The 17462-nt window shown below is 58.8% G+C and overlaps 8 protein-coding genes across 8 annotated transcripts in view; 5 read left to right on the top strand and 3 right to left on the bottom strand.

Annotated features, from left to right (window-relative positions):
* Nucleotides 1–1373: 1373 nt before the first annotated feature.
* On the top strand, nt 1374–3207 carry ACA1_202700 (branchedchain amino acid aminotransferase; the record flags this gene model as incomplete). Its single annotated transcript, XM_004338252.1, has 8 exons — nt 1374–1444; nt 1557–1645; nt 1821–1925; nt 2025–2091; nt 2240–2401; nt 2505–2772; nt 2844–2978; nt 3100–3207. The coding sequence occupies 8 exons, from the start codon at nt 1374–1376 to the stop codon at nt 3205–3207; spliced, it is 1005 nt and encodes a 334-aa protein (XP_004338300.1).
* Nucleotides 3208–3401: 194 nt separating this feature from the next.
* On the bottom strand, nt 3402–7292 carry ACA1_202690 (PH domain containing protein; the record flags this gene model as incomplete). The annotated part of the gene is made up of 11 exons (XM_004338251.1): nt 3402–3606; nt 3632–4605; nt 4699–4940; nt 5062–5952; nt 6030–6120; nt 6204–6363; nt 6434–6620; nt 6689–6840; nt 6923–6978; nt 7063–7146; nt 7215–7292. The coding sequence occupies 11 exons, from the start codon at nt 7290–7292 to the stop codon at nt 3402–3404; spliced, it is 3120 nt and encodes a 1039-aa protein (XP_004338299.1).
* Nucleotides 7293–8028: 736 nt separating this feature from the next.
* Nucleotides 8029–12342, top strand: ACA1_202680 (DENN (AEX3) domain containing protein; the record flags this gene model as incomplete). The annotated part of the gene is made up of 12 exons (XM_004338250.1): nt 8029–8641; nt 8813–8919; nt 9031–9112; nt 9206–9314; nt 9463–9553; nt 9676–9825; nt 9931–10313; nt 10522–10644; nt 10731–10871; nt 10974–11833; nt 11895–11997; nt 12087–12342. 12 exons carry the CDS (start codon nt 8029–8031, stop codon nt 12340–12342), a joined length of 3018 nt encoding a protein of 1005 aa, XP_004338298.1.
* A 246-nt stretch (nt 12343–12588) lies between these two features.
* On the bottom strand, nt 12589–12918 carry ACA1_202670 (uncharacterized protein; the record flags this gene model as incomplete). Its single annotated transcript, XM_004338249.1, has 1 exon — nt 12589–12918. One exon carries the CDS (start codon nt 12916–12918, stop codon nt 12589–12591), a length of 330 nt encoding a protein of 109 aa, XP_004338297.1.
* Nucleotides 12919–14007: 1089 nt separating this feature from the next.
* ACA1_202660 (uncharacterized protein) lies at nt 14008–14325 on the top strand (the record flags this gene model as incomplete). Its single annotated transcript, XM_004338248.1, has 2 exons — nt 14008–14170; nt 14261–14325. The coding sequence occupies 2 exons, from the start codon at nt 14008–14010 to the stop codon at nt 14323–14325; spliced, it is 228 nt and encodes a 75-aa protein (XP_004338296.1).
* Nucleotides 14326–15373: 1048 nt separating this feature from the next.
* Nucleotides 15374–15956, top strand: ACA1_202650 (uncharacterized protein; the record flags this gene model as incomplete). The annotated part of the gene is given in 2 exon segments (XM_004338247.1): nt 15374–15601; nt 15612–15956. 2 exon segments carry the CDS (start codon nt 15374–15376, stop codon nt 15954–15956), a joined length of 573 nt encoding a protein of 190 aa, XP_004338295.1.
* Nucleotides 15957–16048: 92 nt separating this feature from the next.
* Nucleotides 16049–16454, top strand: ACA1_202640 (uncharacterized protein; the record flags this gene model as incomplete). The annotated part of the gene is given in 2 exon segments (XM_004338246.1): nt 16049–16275; nt 16295–16454. 2 exon segments carry the CDS (start codon nt 16049–16051, stop codon nt 16452–16454), a joined length of 387 nt encoding a protein of 128 aa, XP_004338294.1.
* Nucleotides 16455–16829: 375 nt separating this feature from the next.
* The window catches only part of ACA1_202530 (NmrA family protein), a gene marked incomplete at both ends in the record, with an annotated part of 1072 nt that continues 439 nt past the window's right edge, over nt 16830–17462 (bottom strand). Inside the window, 2 exons of the mRNA XM_004338245.1 lie at nt 16830–17052; nt 17120–17413. Coding sequence (XP_004338293.1) covers nt 16830–17052; nt 17120–17413 — 517 coding nt within the window. The remainder of the gene's footprint in view (nt 17053–17119; nt 17414–17462) is intronic.

Below are 17462 nucleotides of genomic sequence, written 5' to 3'. Positions count from 1 at the left end.
CGAGACCGGTTGAGGACTGCGGGAGATGCGGGAGATGGGTGCTTCCTCGGCTGTCGTTGCTGCTTGGTGCTTCTCCTTGAAGTGGTTGCTGGTGTGGCGCTAAATATTGGATTTGTTCTTCTATAGCGCTTCTTGCCCTTCTTGCTCCTCTTGTCTTCTCCTTCTTCTCCTCTGAGACAAGTCTGGTAACGCGCCAGCAGGATGGGTCCATGACCCTCTTCTTCTACAAGATGGCGTCAGGCCTACTACACCACTAGTAAGCATGAGCTCAGCGTGAGCAGAATATGTTTTTTCTCCTCTTTAGGTTCGCACGTGAGCCAGCCGCTGTCGTGATAAGGTATGATTCAATATTGCAATTCCGTCGATCAACGGAAACCTACAACGGCCTTGCGCGATTCGTGCACGAGGCGAGGGCATGCAGAGAATGTCGGCAAGCTCGTGGAATCTGGCACGCCAGAGCGGGCCGAGGGTGCACTCTCGGGTACCAGCGCGCCCGCCCAACACATGTGCTGAAGAAGATGGCACTCTGGCAGGCGCACTCGTGGCGGCGCGATCCCTGCAGGCTTGGATCCCAATCACGAGGTATTGCCTGCCACCATTAGAGTGGCGGAGAGAGCAGAACTGGCGCATCGGTACATCAGTTACACGTTTCGGGCCTAATGTCAGCAGGCCGGACGACACTGTTACAACGTGGGACGCACTTCGTCGCGGCCGGCCGCGGCGCGGCCTTTGCCCGCGGGCTGCCCATCAGGTTTCCACGTCATTTCTTTTTCCTTATGTTCCCCTTTCTTTTAGCTCCGAGGAATTATTTGACAACTTTTCCCTGTTTGCTCTTTACCTTTTCTTTGCTTCCCTGATCCTATTGGTTGGTACTGCTGACTTCGATTCTCGGGGATCTGATGGAAATTAGAAATGGCCGGCACTCTCCGTGATTGGCTGAAGATCCCGGACGAGGAAATGCCCGGCATGCGCACGCGTGGCCTTTTGCCTTGGTCCTCATGCAGGAAGATCACATTTGACATTCATTCATCTGCCGCAACATGAGGCGCACGATTTCTGTAGCATCTTCCAGTTCCTTCCTGGTTGCTCGAAGCGGCAGATTGGCCGCCAGCGCCTCGTGCAGGAGTCTGGCCACCAGGTAATTTGCCCCCGTTTAATCGTCCCTCTGATGTGAGTCTTGGGTGCCGGAGAAGTAGGATGATCCCTCCATCTTCAAAGATGATGAAGAGCATATATCCCAGCTGCAGATTTAGATCAAATTATTTTTTCAATTAATATAAAAACAATTAACAACGATTACCGGGGCTTGACACACGCGCGCTGCCTCGAGCAGTGGCGTGCCACAGCCGAAGCAGGACGTGGACTGGGAGGCCATGGGCTTTAACCTCACCAGGACCGACTTCATGTACGTTGCCAACACGCCCAAGGGCAGCGACTTCGGCCGGTACACAACCCCCTTCTCCGCCTTCTCTCTTTATTTTATTTATTTATTTTTTCGTATTTGACTCCGTCGTGTGCGTGTGCGTGTGGGTCCGGCGTCGGTCCCAACTACGTAGTGGCGAGATCCGCAAGTACGGACCCCTCGAGCTCGAACCTGCGGCCACCGTCTTCTCGTACGGCCAGTCCCTGTTCGAGGGACTCAAGGGTACTCCACTCCACTCCGCTCCACACTCGACACTTGCCGCGCGTGCTCTTTTGATGAATTATGTTCCGGTCGTGGTTGGCGTTGCGCCTATCTCCGTTTTTCCGCCCGCGGACCCCCAACACTCACTTTCGCTGCTGCGTGCGCGACAACGCTGCTGTGCGGGCACACACCAAAGCTTTCCGAACGGCAAACAACCGAATTGTGATCTTCCGGCCAACGGAGAACTGCAAGCGCATGAACGAGGGCGCCGCTCGCTTCCTCATGTCCCCCATTCCCGAGGGTGCGTGCGTTCATCTTCTTCGTCTTCTTCTCTTCGTTCTTTCTCTTGTCTATGGTCTCTTGTGTCGTCTCGGCTGACTTGGATCCCGACCTCCTTCAGATGTGTTTATGGACGGCATCAAGGAGACCGTCAAGGCCAACGCTCACTACGTGCCCCCATTCGGCAAGTACGAACACACGCCCTTACGAACGCTCAGCAATCACAGAAATTCACACACACACACACACACACACACACACACACACCACACACACACACACACACACACACACACACACACAACACACAACGACACGCACGGCAACTGCTTTTAGGGGTGCGCTCTACCTGCGCCCTATCGTCTTCGGTAGCGGTCCGGCGCTGGGCGTGGCCCCCTCGCCCGTCTTCACGTTCGTCATCTACGCCTCGCCCGTGGGCAACTACTTCAAGGGCGGCATCCGGGGTATCAACCTCATCGCCTCCGAGGACGTCCACCGGTGTGTCTGCGATCGCAGCTTTCCCCTTCGCGCTCTCCCTCTTCTGCGCGTGAGCTGCCACTCACCCACTTCGCCTTCACATTGCATTGCATCAAATGAACAGAGCGGCGCCCAAGGGAGCCGGCTATGTGAAGGCGGCTGGAAACTACGCGCCGTGCTTCCAGATCCAGCAGGCCTCGAAGAAGGCCGGCTACGACGAGGTGCTGTTCCTCGACGCCAAGGAGGACAAGTACGTGGAGGAGGCCGGCGCGTCCAACTTCTTCTGCGTGACGCCCGATGACACGATCCACACCCCGTCGCTGCGGGGCACCATCCTGCCCGGCGTCACCCGCAAGAGTCTCATCCACCTCGCCCGCGAGAAGGGCATCAAGGTACGCGCTCGTGCCAACGCTACGCAGCGCCACGCAACGCCAACGACTGACCACGGCCCTCTGGGCGCCAGGTGAACGAGGGTTCCGTGAGCATCGATACCGTGTGCCAGGCCAAGGAGGCCTTCTGCTCGGGCACCGGTGCCTCGGTGACGCCCGTCGCCTCCGTGACCTACAAGGGCAACAAGTATCTCTTCAACAACGGAGAGGTACATTCCTCGCCGCCACCAACCAACCCCGTTCCTGCGTGTTGTGATGGTTGTTGTTGTTGTGTCTCCTGCTTTCTTTCATTCTTTCTCCTCACACCTGTGTCTACAACTCTCTCTTCAGGTGGGCAAGGTGACGCGAGACCTCTATGACACGCTCGTGGGCATTCAGACCGAGAGGGTACCTGACAACTACGGCTGGCTCTACGACCCCTTCGCCGACAAGCAGTAGAGAGGTCACATCTACCATCTCCAACTTCACCCCTCCCTCTGTCTTGCATTGTTGTGTTTTTAATGAAGTAATTCCTTTCACCCCTGACCCCTTTTCATGAAGCTTAAATAAATAAATACATTTTATAAATAATTACATAAATAAATAGAATTATGTACACCCAGCATTGCCTGATCTTGGGGGGCACTGAGGGCTCAGGCGACAGTGGTCTGGGATCTGGCGCGCCCCCGGTGGGGGTCTTCGCAGGTCTTGGCTTCGGCCTCCTCGTTCCTCTTGCGAATCTCGTCCATCCGCTCCTCCTTCTTCTGCCTCGCCAGCGCCACCATCGCCAGCTTGCGCGCTCGCCTCTCCTCCATCTCCCTCATCTTCAGCTTCATCCTCACCGCTTCGCCGTTGTCTCTGCTCTCATCATCATCATCTCCACTTCCTTCCTTCATCTTTCTTCTCCTTCTTCTCCGCCAGCTTGTCTCCCCGCAACCACTGCTCACAGTGCTCGATGAGGAAGGTGGACACGCTCACCACGGCCGCCTGATCGTCGACAGGCCCGTGGTGGGCGACCGACGGAAGCGTCACGTGCGGCAGCCGATCGCACGCCACGATCACCCGCCCGAACACGCGGGCCAGCTTCTCGCGAAACTGAACGACGGCCTCGGCTTCGCGTTCGGCCATCACGTGCGCCTCGATGTTCTCCTTTTCCTCATTTCCTGCTTCTTCTTCTTCGGTCTTCTTCTTGTCGTCGTCGAGCTCGACCAGGCCGGCGTTGGCGGTGTCGGTCGTGAGCATGTGGGACATGGCGTCGATCTTGCGCTTCATCTCGTCGGCCTTGCGTTGGTGTTGGATCCGCTCGCGCTCCTCGGCCAGCTCGCGCTCGATCCGGGCCGAGTAGCACACCAGCGCGCCGCAGCCGTTGGAGTCGGTTAGCCCGGCCTGGTGGCCCTCGCCGTCGAGGGAGGCGACGCTCGCGCACGAACAGGTCGACGAGAGGGACGACGAGAGGCTCGAGAAGGAGGTCGACGGCGAGGTGAGGGTCATCTCGCTCAGAAGGAACTCGTCGGCCGATGACGATGAAGACGACGACGGCGAGGCGAAGAGGTGGTGGGCGTCGTGGCCGTGGTCGACCGTGGGTCGTCGCTTCTTGAGCACGCGGTACATGTCCCGCTTGCGGTCGGCCTGGAGCTTGGTGGGCTTGGGCTGGTGCTTGGCCTGCTGGGCGCGCTGGCGCTGGCGCTCGGCCTCCTCGAGCTGCAACTTGTCCTCGGCCGCGGCCCGCAGGCTGGCCTGGCCCATCCGCACCGCCGTGCGGTCCAAGAACGACAGCAGGCGCAGCATCGTCGCGCGGTTCGCCTGCGGGAGCGACCCCAGCAGGGCGTCGATCACCCTGAGCTTCGCCTCATCGCTCTGAATGCCTGCGTTGTGGTGATACAGCAGATCAGACCATCATCATCACCACCACCTTCAGCGCGAATGTGGTGAGAGGTGCGTACTGTGAACGGCGATGAAGGAGAGCTGGTGGGTGTGCCCGCAGAGGGGCTCTAGGCCGTTGCGCACGGCGGGCGTGAGGAACTTGCGCACCTCGGCCTGCAGGCCTTCCAGGTCCACCTGCGCCTCGTCGTCCTCCGCCAGCCCATCCAACAGCTGGTTGACGAACGCGATGCTCTCGTTCTCCCTGGGCGAACGAGGCCTCAGAGTCACCACGTGGCTCGCCGACCGCATTCGCGTCGGGCTGGACTCGACTGCACACACCGCACACACCGCACACCGCACAATCGCACAATCGCACAACCGCACACCACACGAGACACACGAGGTGAGGCCAAGGGAGTCGAAGAGGTGGTGAGGGTGGGTGTGGGGTACCCTTGCCGATGGGGAGAGTCGGGTGGGAGCTGAAGACGGGCCGGCTCTGGAGGAACGAGCCGATGGACCTCTTGCTCCGGGCCATGGCCTCCTTCACGCTCCCAATCCTGGGGGACGCGGCGGGTCCTTTGTGCTCTTCGCTGGCGGGCTTGGGCTCCGCCTTCTCCGTCTCCTTGTCCTCCACCTTCTCGCTTTCGCTTTCGCTCTTGTTCTTCTTCTTCTCGACCGACGTGAGGTCGAGACGCAGTTCTTGACTGGCCTTGGTGGTGTGGATGAGCATCGTCTTGCGGTCGATCATGCTCGAGCTCCTCTTGTGCCTTCGCTTGGCGGTGTTGGGACTCGAGGCGCCGGGCTGGTCCTCGGCCGAAGCCGCCTTGGGCTGGGCTTGGGCTTGGGCTTGGGTGGGCGTCTGGACCTTCGTCCTCACCTTGGCGCCGTAGTCGCTGCCGCTTCGCTTCAGCACCCGGTAGACGTCGCGCTCGTCTGCGCTCTTGTGCAGCGGGCCGACCGACTTGCCCAGCTTCGTCTTGTCGACCGCGTCGTTGTCGGTTTGCTTCTTCTTCTTCTCCTGCTTTTCCTTGTTGAGCGCCATCACCACATTCATGGTGGCCGACTTCTTGTGTCCGCGGTCTCCCTTGCACTCCTTGCCCTTGCCCTCGAACCCGCCGATCTGGTGGTGGTGCTGGAGCTGGTGGTGGCTCTTGCGCCGAATGATACCGGCGATGCTCTTGCGCTCGGGCTTGGCCGGCACCTCGCCGTCACCGGTGTCGAGTTCGTCCGCAGACTTGCCGCAGAGCAGCGGGAGGTCGGGGACCCGCTTGCGGATCAGCGCATCGGCGCGAGCCAGCGCAAAGTTATTGAGGTGCGACACCCACGCGCCGAGGTCCTCCTCTGCACATCAAAGAACGAATGCGAAGGTTTAGTTCCGGGCTTGATCGGAGCTCAAAAAGAACGAAAGGGGTCAGTACCGGAACGGGTGGCGAAGGTTATGACTGACTTCTTGGCCTCCTTGCCCTCGCGCAGTTTCGTCCACGTCATCCTGAAACAGTGATCGCTGGCCTGCGGTCATGGAGGCGGTGAGGTCGTGGTGATGTGGGTTTGCACGGCCAATGGAGTAACAATGGAGAGTCGAGGGGGTTCACCTTGGCGCCTTCGACGTCTTCGCCCTGTGCCAGGGCAAGCTTGCAGCCACACAGGTTGTACAGCTTGAGCGGTATCGAGTCCTTGGCCGAACTGAACATGAACAGCGCGTTGGTGCCGCGCAGCTGGAAGAACCGATCTCGCCACTGCCCCTTCTGATTCCTGTTCGGAACTGGTGAGAGCTCGAAGCTTCGAACCGGCAAGTGGAGCCTGAGAGGCGAAAGATCAGTACATGGCGAGGTAGCCGGAGAGTCGGACGTCGAGGCCGATCAGGCCGCCCTCGGCCACGCCCTGCATGCCCTTGTCCGTGGCGTAGGACAGCACCTCGCCGCGGGGCGAGGTCTTGGGCTCGGGCGCCTCGCCGATCTCGCCCAGCTGGCAGATCGTGTCCAGGAAGGGCTGCAGGATGTGCATGTACTCTGAAGGGGGTGCATAAGGTGTAAATCGACAATGACCAATGGGGGAGGGGCAACTGCGTGGGGCTCACCGTTGATTGGCTGCTGGCCGGCAGAGAGGAACTGGTCGAGTTCGAGACTGGTGCGCAGCTGCGGTTCGGAGAAGAGGCCGACCAGGTAGCGCTGCAGCTTGCGGTGCACGCGGCTGATTACCACCGGCGACGGGGCCGAACGCAGCTTCTTCCTGAGTGGTGGCAAGTCGTGAGCGACTTTTCCATCGCATTCGCGCTCTGACTTTGAAGCAGGAAGGAGATGTGGTGGCGCACCCCTTGGGAACGCGGAGGTTCTGGCGTTTGACGGCGTAGGCGAACTTGTCCTTCAGCTGCGCACGTGTGTGCAACGACAACACCACGACCTTAAGTTCCCTGCAATCGCTCTCACGCTGGGGAGGTGGGTGCCGGGGTACCTTGGCGTGGAGGGCGGTGAAGAGGGAGTGGGGTCGCAGCACCACCCACTGGTCCTGGCCTCGGCTCACCATGACCTGGAACACCTAGAGCCCAGAGGGGAGGGGTTACCACAGGCCTTGGGATGGGTGGCTTGGGGGGGGGGGATAGGTACCGTGTAGGGTTTTGAGGAGGAGCCATCGGCCCTCAGCTCGGTGCCAAAGAGGATGGCGCTCGTGTACGTGTCAGTCATGACCGTCGACGAGGAAGTCATATGTGTGTATGTATGTGTTGAAGTCTGTAACGTCGAGGTTATTGCTGGCCACAGAGGCAGAGGGTTGAGTTTGGTGATGGTGATGTCACTGCACCGCCACGCGATGCTGTGTGGGCCAGATGAAGCGCGAGGAAGGTGAAGAGGGAACAATGAAGTGGGCATGCCGCAACATTCGTGAGCTCGCGGCCCGAACCAGTCTCTCTGTTGCCAATTCCCGCGAACTGTCCGCCGCGGCCACAAACGATGGTGTCGTGTTCGTCCTGTTGTCCCTCACCATATTCTTCACGCACGAGCATCACACCTGCACCACCCCGAGTGACAAGTTCACGGTGGCCATTGGGAATTTTCTGCGATTTTAACCGCCTCAGCTCGCCCACTCGGAAGTATCCTTAGAGTGTTTGCTGCGAAGACTTTTGTAATTTATCATTTATTTTCTTTCTTTTCGGGAGTGTCTGCGAATAATAAGTCAGGGGCAAGCAATAACAATACAGCAACACTTGCGTGAACGTGCCGAACAAGACCTTGCTACCTGCTGGCTTGTCTCGCGTAGGCCCCACCTTCAGGTTTTGATTCGCTTGGCCTCGGTATTTCTTTTTCGTTATGGCTTTGTATTTTAACAATATTAATTCATTTATTATACAAACCTCGCAAATCTTGATTAATTGATTTAAAGCGCATTTATGCGTTCAATTTAATTTTCTTTTTACAGGGCGCGATGATGCTGCCTCCGCCCTCGAGGCTGTTCGACTACGTGGTCGTTGTGGCCCTACGCCCGGACCGGCGCGACCCCACCTCGACCCCCATCGTCAAGCCCCACCTCCGCTACCGCTTCCCGCCGCTGCAGCGCGACGCTGCCGGCACCTCGGCCGCCGCCTCAGCAGCCACCGCAGTCGAGCCCGCCGGCCGAGGCTTGCGACCCACGCCCCAACGGGGCCTGCCGCCCACACCGACCGCCGCTGCCGGCGCCGCTGCGGGTCTCGACGCGCGACAGCTGCGCGAGCGGCAGAAGGCGGCCGAAGAGGAGCGCAAGCTGTACAAGGCGGTCAAGAAGTTCTGCTTCCCCGATCTGCCGCCGGCGCTGTCGCTCGCGAGCTTCATGAACACGTCGTTCGCGACGTCGTACGGCCAGCAGCAGCAGGGCGAGACCTTCTCGTTCACGCTGACCGAGAGCAACGGGGCCAAGCGGTGGGGCTACTGCCTGCGGGCGCCGGGCCCCAGCCAGGCGGCGCCCTTCCCGCAGTGCATCTGCATCATCAGCTTCCTGCCCTGTTTCAGCATCTTCTCCACCATCCTCCAGGAGCTCACCAGCCTCCAGAAGGCCGATGGCGGTTCGTGTTCTCCTTCGTGTGCGTGCGTGCGTGCGTGCGCGCGCGCGCGGTGTGTGTGTGTGTGTGTGCGCGCGTGTGCGTGCGTGCTGCCCTTCGTTTCTTTTGATGTACTTCTTCGTTCTTTCCCACCGCACCATCGTCTAACAAACGACCCAATGACTCTTGCGACAGGTTTCGAGGCGTTCACGCAATTTCTGAATGCGGTCTACAGGGAACCGCTGCCCATACCCGGCGGCACCCTTCGTCTCACACTACCTCTCACCCTCTTCCCAGCGCAGGTACCTCTCTCTCTCTGTGTGTGTGTGTCGTGTGTGTGCGTGTGCGTGCGTGTGCGGTGTCGCTGGCCTCACTTCTTCTTACTTGACCTCATTCTCTCTCTTCTTCCGCAGGCTGCCGAACCCAACCACGGGAAACCTGGCACGCAACCCGCTACACGCGCGCAACAATCAGGACAGACCAAGCAGATCAATGGTACGCACCGCGACAGGCGATTCAACGGTTGGTTCCTCACTTTCTTCCGGTTCTCCTCACGCATCCGCGTCTTCGGCGTGCACACATCGGCAGGCGATGTCGTCGAGTACGCGTTCACGCGGCCGGACGACAGCGAATCACTGCTGGACCACGTCAACTTCGAACCGCTTCTCCATTTCCTCGACGCCCCCAACATCGCCAGGTGCGCGCTACTCCCTAAATCGTGAACCTTGCCACAAGCGCACGTCCACTTTCTTCTTTCTTTCTTTCTTTCTTTCTTTCTTTCTTTCTTTCTTTCTTTCTTCTCACCACACCCATGCCATGCCACGTTGTGCGCTACATTGCTTCAGCATCCTGGCATCACTGCTCATGGAGCGAAGAATGATCTTCATCGCGACCAATCTCAACACCCTCTCCTCCTGCGTGCAAGCCGCCGCATCCGTATGCATTCCACCTTCCCACGCATGCGTGCCGTGCGGGTCGTGTGCGCTGTGTGTCATGCATTGCGTGTGTTGCGTGTGTTGCGTGTGTTGTGTGGTACTGATGCAGGAGCGCGTGGACAGATTTTGTATCCGTTCAACTGGCAGCACATATTCATTCCGGTGGTGCCCCAGTCTCTGCTCTCCTTCTGCTGCGCCCCGATGCCCTTCCTCGTGGGCATCCTCCGCGTCCACCTGGCCGAACTCAAGACACTCTCCGACGCCATGGAAGAGGTCAGACACCTCCCCTCCCCCTCCCGCTCTGCCTTGATGACGTCACCACTGACCGTCGCACACACACAACCGCACACGCACTCGCACAACCGCACACGCATGCAGGTGGTGGTTGTGGATGTCGACAATAACAAGGTTTTGTTCCCGGAGGACATGGACGACGTCAAGCTGGTGCCGCCGGTGCTGCTCGATCCGCTGCTGCAGAGCCTGCAGCGCATCTGCAGGGAGGTGCGCGGGGTCGAGCCCGGCTCGCAAAGCTCCTTCTCCATCTTGGGCTCGCTCATGGGCAAGCCCAAGGCCAAGGAGCGCAAACCGCTGTCGAAGGCGCTGGTCAAGGACCTCCAGAACGTGTTCATCGCCTTCATGGTCGACCTCCTCGCCACCTACAAGGACTTCATGCGCAAAACGCCCGTCAAGCCGGACGTCACCACCGCCGCCTTCAACCCGGTCGAGAACGGATTCAACTCCAAATACTTTGACAGTGAAGGGTACGCACCCCTCTCACACTTTCTTCCAATTTCTAGGTCGGTCCTGACTAATCGACGTGTGCGTGTGTGGTGTGTGGTGTGTGGTGTGTGGTGTGTGTGGTGTGTGCGGTGTGTGCGGTGTGTGCGGTGTGTGTGGTGTGTGCGGTGTGTGCGGTGTGTGCCGGTGTGTGCGGTGGTGCGTGTGCATGTCTAGATTTATTGAGAGCAGGCCGGCGGATATGAGGGCACTGCTGGAACTGGTGACCCAGGCCCAGCTCTTTGTCACCTTCATCGAGGAGCGCCACAAGCGATTCGTCAATTCGGGCAAATTCGAGAGGCGACTCACCACCCGGTACGCACTACTCACACCTTCGCCTCACCTGCGCCGCTCCAGTCCCTTACGAGCGGCCCTGTGTGTGTGATCGCGGCGAACCATAGGATGAGTCAGGTGCTGCTGCCGGGCAGCAAGGAAGCGGAGCAGTTGCAGATGGCCCTACTCAGGGGCAAACTTGAAGAGCCACCGCCAACGACCGAACCCAGCCCAGGCGCCCAGCCGGCCGAGAGCCGGCTAAAGACAAGGTAGACCCCCTCCCGTAACCGCCGCACGCACGTAGACACGCACACACGCACCGCCGCACACGCAGGAAAGAATGCACTAAACAAGCGTACGTATGGACACAGAACGCGATTCACGATGTACGATACGGGTGCGATCACGAGGGACGAGGTGACCAAGAGCCTCTGGGAGGAGGAGAAGCGCAGGGAGGGCGAGCAGAAGCGACTCGAAGAGGCAGAGGAGAAAAAGCGAAAAAAATCACCACAGCCTCCGGCTGGCGGCGGCGGCGGCAGCAGCGGGATCGGCAGCGGCAGCGGCAGCGGGATCGGCGGCGGTGGCACCAGTAGCGGAGGCGGTGGAGGCCACAGCGAGACCACCACGAACAGCAGCGGCAGCGGGGGTGGAATGTCGAGCATCTGGAATCGACTGTTCTCGGCGCCGGGCAATCGCGAAGACGAGAGCCAGGGATTCCACATCTCCGACCCGTCCAACTTCCGCAAGCTCGACACCGACCTCGCCGAGTACGCGATGTCGACACCTGGCGCGGGCACCGTAGCTACGGTGTCGACACCGCCCGCCGGCGCGGTGGGCGGCGACGCTGGCAGCGCAGCGGCGGTGACGGAGCCGACCAAGCCAGCGCCGGCGTTTGGTCGCGGCATCACGGTGGGCGCCGGCGGGTGGATGAAGAAGAGCGGAATCTCGGTCGCGCAGAACTCGTCGGGCGCACTCAGCGCGCCGGCGGCGCAGACGGCCGGGCCGTCGTTGGGCGGAGCGCGGGCGCCCAAGGCCGCGGCGGCGGGGGCTGTGACGTCGGTTCACCCCTACACAGCGTCGTCGATCCCGTCACCGCCGACGAGCAGCGGGGCGCCCAGCGTGGGGCAGGCCCGGTCGCGCGAGCCCAGCGGGGACGGACAGGACCTGTTCCTCGGCGGCGATGACGCGGGGGACGAGAGCGAAGCGAGCTCAAGCAAGATCGTGCATGAAGGTACACGACAACGATAGGTGCACGCCGACGCCCACTGCGGGGTCTGACCATTCCAATGCAGGCGGGCTCGTGAAACTGGCGGGGCAGCAGTACTACATTCAGCTGTCCGACAAGTGGCAGCTCCGATGGTTCATCCTCACCGAGACGCACCTCTCGTACTACCGGTACACCTGCACACCGCACACACGCACGCACACGCACGCACAACACCGCACACGGCACAAATGTTAATTTTTGATTCTACGTTGTGCAGACCCAAGGACAAGCGGAAGCCGTGCGGGGTGGTGCCTCTCAAGAAGGTGGCCGACATCAGCTTCTACGTCACGCACCCGACGCTGAAGCGAAACAACCTGATCGAGCTCAAGACCAAGATCGTGGGCGGCGAGGGCGGCGGGACCGCCCCGCGCACCTACTACATGGAGGCGCCGTCCAAGGATGACGGCCTGCGTTGGCTCAACGCCTTCCAGCAGGTCAGGCTCGACAGCCAGATCGTCAACGCATCCTCTTGAGCCTACGCCGATGCCGTGAGCGTGTCTCTCTCGCGTATTGTTAATGATTATACTCTTATTTATTTGATCGCTTGACTCTTCACCCTCGCCACTGGTTCATTCGTTGCACGAGACTGCGCCCGCTGCAATGGTGCGCTCATGTCTTGACAAGAAAAACCATATATGCTAGTTTTATTTACACTTGATGGTAGTCTTCCCTCCTTACTAGCATCTTTACAAAGGCGAGGTGTCATATCATAACACGGACTAGTAACTGTTGTTGGAGTCGGACGAGGCGTAGGAGGAGTGGAAGTTGGCTTCGGCCTGGCCCAGTTCGGGGTGGGGGTCGAAGCGCGAGGCCTTGGAGTGGATGCCGGCAAAGTGAGGGTCGGAACGGTGGTGGCCGGACTCGAAGCGCGGCTGGCGGCCGAAGACGTGCACGTCGGGCGCGCCCACGAGGGTGCGGTAGCCGATGTAGGTGCCGAAGCCGCAGGCGAACGTCACGGGCACGAGCAGCGGGTAGACTTCCGGCGGCACGAACTTCTTGACGAAGGAGCTCATCGTGGATGTGGTGGCCTTCTTGTTCATGGACTTCATGATGATGTTGATGTTGGTGTGTAGGGCTGCTGCTGGTTGTGTGAAGCGGCTTGTGCTGTTGTGGGTTGGAAGGCGACGATGGCGCAGCGAGCTTTTTATTGTGCAAAGTGGAAGTTGCCGGTAAATTTGAAGCAAGAGCCAGTGACACCTGTTTCTGATTGGACCATTTGTTCAGCAATTCGCTGGACCTTCGCCAATATTCGCTATAATCCTAACCATGTCGACGAAATAGATCGCAGGGCTCGGACTGGCCAGTGCTGCAGCAAGGAAAGGCCCTTGGCGTATGTGGCGTGCGGCCGCACGGGCCAACGCGGTCTACATCCAGAGCTCCTGGTCCAAACAAGCAACGCCATCCAGAACAGTTGGCCCACGTTTGATTCCGATCTGCTCACCGCGGCGGCGATGCGCGGCCGAGAGGACATTTTTGCATGGGCCATCAACACCGGCATGAAGTGCCGCCCGGATGTGTGCCAGCGCGCGTCGTCCGCCGGCCAAGCCAACATGGTGAGGTGGCTGCGATCGAAGGACATGCCTGGGACGCGAAGGGAGTCACTGGAGATTTCGCCAGCAAGGGCAACTGCGATGTGGTCGGGTGGCTTCTGGACAACGGATGCAAGGCCACGAGGGATGCGATCGACGCCGCCGCTCGACAAGGTCACTTTGACGTCGCGATGCTTCTCCGCGCCATGGGCGCACACAGCAGCGACGCTGTCGATCGGGCCTACAGAATCACCACCTGTCCGTCGCTCGTCGGATGCTCAAGGAGGGATTCTCGTGTCCACTGGCACTGTACTGCGCGGCTGTACTCAATGGCGATCTTGACACCATCAAGCTGGCGCGCGCAAAACGCCAGTGGTGGGACGCGAGCGTTTTCCAGACGGCACTCAAGGCGGATCACATGGACGAGGATCTTCTGGTGTGTGACAACCAATGCCCCAGCATGCCATCATCCAATGAAATCCGTGAGATCGTCTAGACGAGCCCCCCGCCTGGTTGCAAACGATTCATGCACCAGTTGTCGGCGCCACCTCGCAAGCGATTGCGCGAGGAGGCCGTCGACGGCACCACAGCCAACAAAAACTGAGAACCATGGATGTCACGCGACAGATCCTCAAGTGCATCATCGCCAAACGGGATACACTAAAGTGCTACTACATCAACAAGGACGCCCAGGGTCTGGTGTACGAAATCATCATGGGCCAACGACACGAACACAGCGATCTTGTCGAAACTCTCAAGGGATGCATCAAGCGTATTGTGTGTGTGGACGCCAAAGCGCAACTCAAGCGCAGATGCTCAAACTGATTGCGCGTCGACAATCCAATGATCTTTGGCGGCATAGAGACCTACACCAACAACCACAGTGTGCTCATCGAAAAAGACTGGGACACCAGCTCCATCCCTTGAGTGGTGTTCTTGTTTACAAGTAAACAAGTGGTGGTGTCTCACGGCGCATCACTTGGCTTCACTCAAGGTGCGTTGGTTATCGAGGCAGTGCATGTTGCACCGGTAGTTGGAGCAGCTCCAAGTTGGCGCGAAGAACGCACACCACCTCGCCTTCACATTTCGGACGCAACAGAGAGAGAAGCCGAACCCTAACCCACCCAGCATGCCTTGTACCACAGCAAAGAAGAGTGCATCTTCCTCCACCAAGCCTGTCCTTGAGGCGGGTGTCTCCTTTGATGAGATCAACACATGGTTCAGCCATCCTTCCATCCTTGCACCCCCCTTCCTTAGGGCTTGCTCATGCATGCCAATGTCTTCAGGTACATTGTTACAGAGCTGCAGGCATTTCTTCACAAGAACAGTCTTCCTGTGTCAGGCCCAAAGGCAGACCTGATCAAGCACATCCTTGAGCATATGTCCAGTAGTGAAGCAAGTGAAGAGGAAGAAGAGAGTGGTAAGAAGGACAACCAGTGCAGCCATTCCTTGGAAAGTGAAGAAGAAAAAGAAGAGGAGAATGATCCCAGGCCATCTTTGTATGCCTTTATGAACAACATGGTCATTTCAATGAGCTCTGAGGGCAGATGCTGCACATGAGCTTGTCATCATGTAGGAAAATATTGCTGAGCATAGGGCCTTTTGCAGTGGCTCATCCATGGTGGCAGGATGAAGAAAACAAACTTCTCAGTGTTGAAAGAAATTCATTTTCCTTGGCCTCACAAAAAAAACAGGTGACCAACTGGGATGTGGACACAAGGCTGCATGGGCCTCTACTGGCCATGGTCAAACCCCATTTCATTCAGCTCAACAATCTGTTCCATTTGTTTGTCACTGCATCAGGCTGCTATGGATGGTGGACAGGCCATGGCAAAGATCTGCTGCAAGAAGCCTTTGGCAACAATCTGGCGGCCTTCAGCTTGAAGCGACCTTCTATCCTAAAGCGGCCACGATCAACAACATCCACTTCAAGGAGGATTTCAACGTCGGGATCCCAGATGACATCCCCGAGGACATGAGCATCAAGGGAATCAAGCTGGCGTTCGACGTGGCGCTCGAGGTCGACACGGTGTTCCTCTCGACCCAGGATAACCATGATCTGTCGACGACCGGCACCATGCCGCCGCTTGTAAATCACATTGTCGCGCCCAACAAGTACCCCATGTTCCACGTTGACAAGCGCTGGCTGCCCGTCTCCAGTCTCGGGCGCGTCAAGCTCGGCTCCCTGTGGTCGACGGGCCTCGTGCAACAAGCGCGGCGCGCCCCACAAGGGACACCCCATCGTGTCCGTGGCAGTCCGTCTCGACAACCACCTGACGTACGCGTTCAATCTCTGCGACCTCACCGAGCTCAACTGGAAGAAGTCGGGCCTCAAGATTCCCGAGGACGACAGCATGCTGGTGTCCTTTGGGCGCGATTGCATGAGGATGGCGGGCGAGAACGCCGCGATCATGATGTCCAAGATCAATGACGTCACGCTCGAGCTGGCGTTCCAATCCCACCACACCCCCGAGGACTGGGAGGTCGAAATCATCAACCTCGGAGAGAACGCGCGCATCATTTCCGAGTGCACCTGTTATATCGAATACGCGACATAAAAACCAAAGCGTTCGTTCATTCATTTCACAACAACAACAACTCCATCATGCGTCAAACACTAGCCTGCCGTGGACCCCGCTTCAATCGCCCCATGCAACACGCAGCACGCACGATTCTGCCGCAGACGCCTCTCGCCACCTCTTTACCCAACCGGATCGCGCTCTGCACGCACGACGGGGTCAAAAAGGTCAAGGTCTGTTTCGTGGGCGGCACCATCACCTTGTGCGGGCGCCAAACCACACGATTCGATCGCGTGACCACTTCGGGCGACGGGTCGAGCCTGCAAGCGCACAGACGCAATCCGGAAGGCAAGCTCTGGTCGATTGACATTATGAAGCCAACCTCAGAAAGCGTCGGGCCACGCCAACTGCGATTGGAATGCGACCAAACTGAAGAACCTGCGCGCCAAAGAATTCGAACCCTACACGGAGCCCGACACCACCAAGGAGCTCGTGCACGAAAAGCCCGGCGGCGAGAATGTATGGCAGGGCATTTAGGCGTGGTCGGTCGGCGCAACCGCTTTCGGCCTCTTCATTGCCTGGCTCAGGCATGGATAAACAATAGTGAGCGCATTATTCACAACCCAACCTCCAGCTCGATTCGGTCACGCAACCGCTGGGATTCCGCACCAAGCCCACCATCTCGCGTCAATCCAAGTGCTGGCTTCCTACTTGAGTACTGGACTACAACGCGCTCCCATCTCAAACTGCTATGCCCCGCCCAGCCATCTGCGCTCCCGGCCTCTGGACTCAACCAGCTCATCCTCACCATCTGTTTCAGGCACATCTTCCAGATTCCCAACTGTGCCGCTAGCAGCTTTATGTGTCCAAGAATACTTTTAATGGTTTGTAATTCTGGCCAGTGATCAAAGCTTACACGCGCTTAGCAAAGTAATGGGTGACATAGTCTTTGAAAGTGCTTCTGGGTGGGGCGAGAGCCAGAATTTCCGGAGAGGTGGCTGTGTGTGCCAGATCGCCTTTGCCCTGTTTCAGCTTGGCGAGGGCCGCCAGAAAAAGGGCCGGGAACTCGTCGTCCCTGACGCCGCCTGCGAACTTGACGTCTGTTTGCAGCACCTCCTGGAGCACTTCACCAACGCTGAAAGAGAAAGTATAAATTGAGCCAAAGAAACAGATAAACGGCAGGCACCTGGGTGACAGCTAACCTTTGATCGTTGATATTCTCAGGTCCGGTCAGCGTGTACTTCTGGCCGTAGTGGGGCGAAGGGTCGTCCAAGGACAAGAGTGCGGCCGCAGCCCTCCCCACGTCAGCGGGGTCGATTGAAGCCACCGAGGCGCCATGAGCCATGGTCCTGAACTGGTGCGTTTTTGCCACCGAGGCCAAGTCAAGGCCAACCACGTTATTGTGGAAGAGGTTCGGCCGGAGGCTCGTGAACGGAATGTCGCCTTGTTCGAGGAAGTGCTCCACCGCCAGATGTGAGCGGGCGTAGAAGATGTCGCTGTGGACGTGCATTGCGGAGTCGGTCGTGGCCAGCTTCACGATGTACT

This window comes from Acanthamoeba castellanii, assembly GCF_000313135.1.
Source record: "Acanthamoeba castellanii str. Neff unplaced genomic scaffold scf7180000084754, whole genome shotgun sequence".
Lineage (NCBI taxonomy): Eukaryota > Discosea > Longamoebia > Acanthamoebidae > Acanthamoeba > Acanthamoeba castellanii.
The sequence above is the reverse complement of the archived record's forward strand: the minus strand, read 5'-3'. Positions and strand labels throughout refer to the sequence as shown.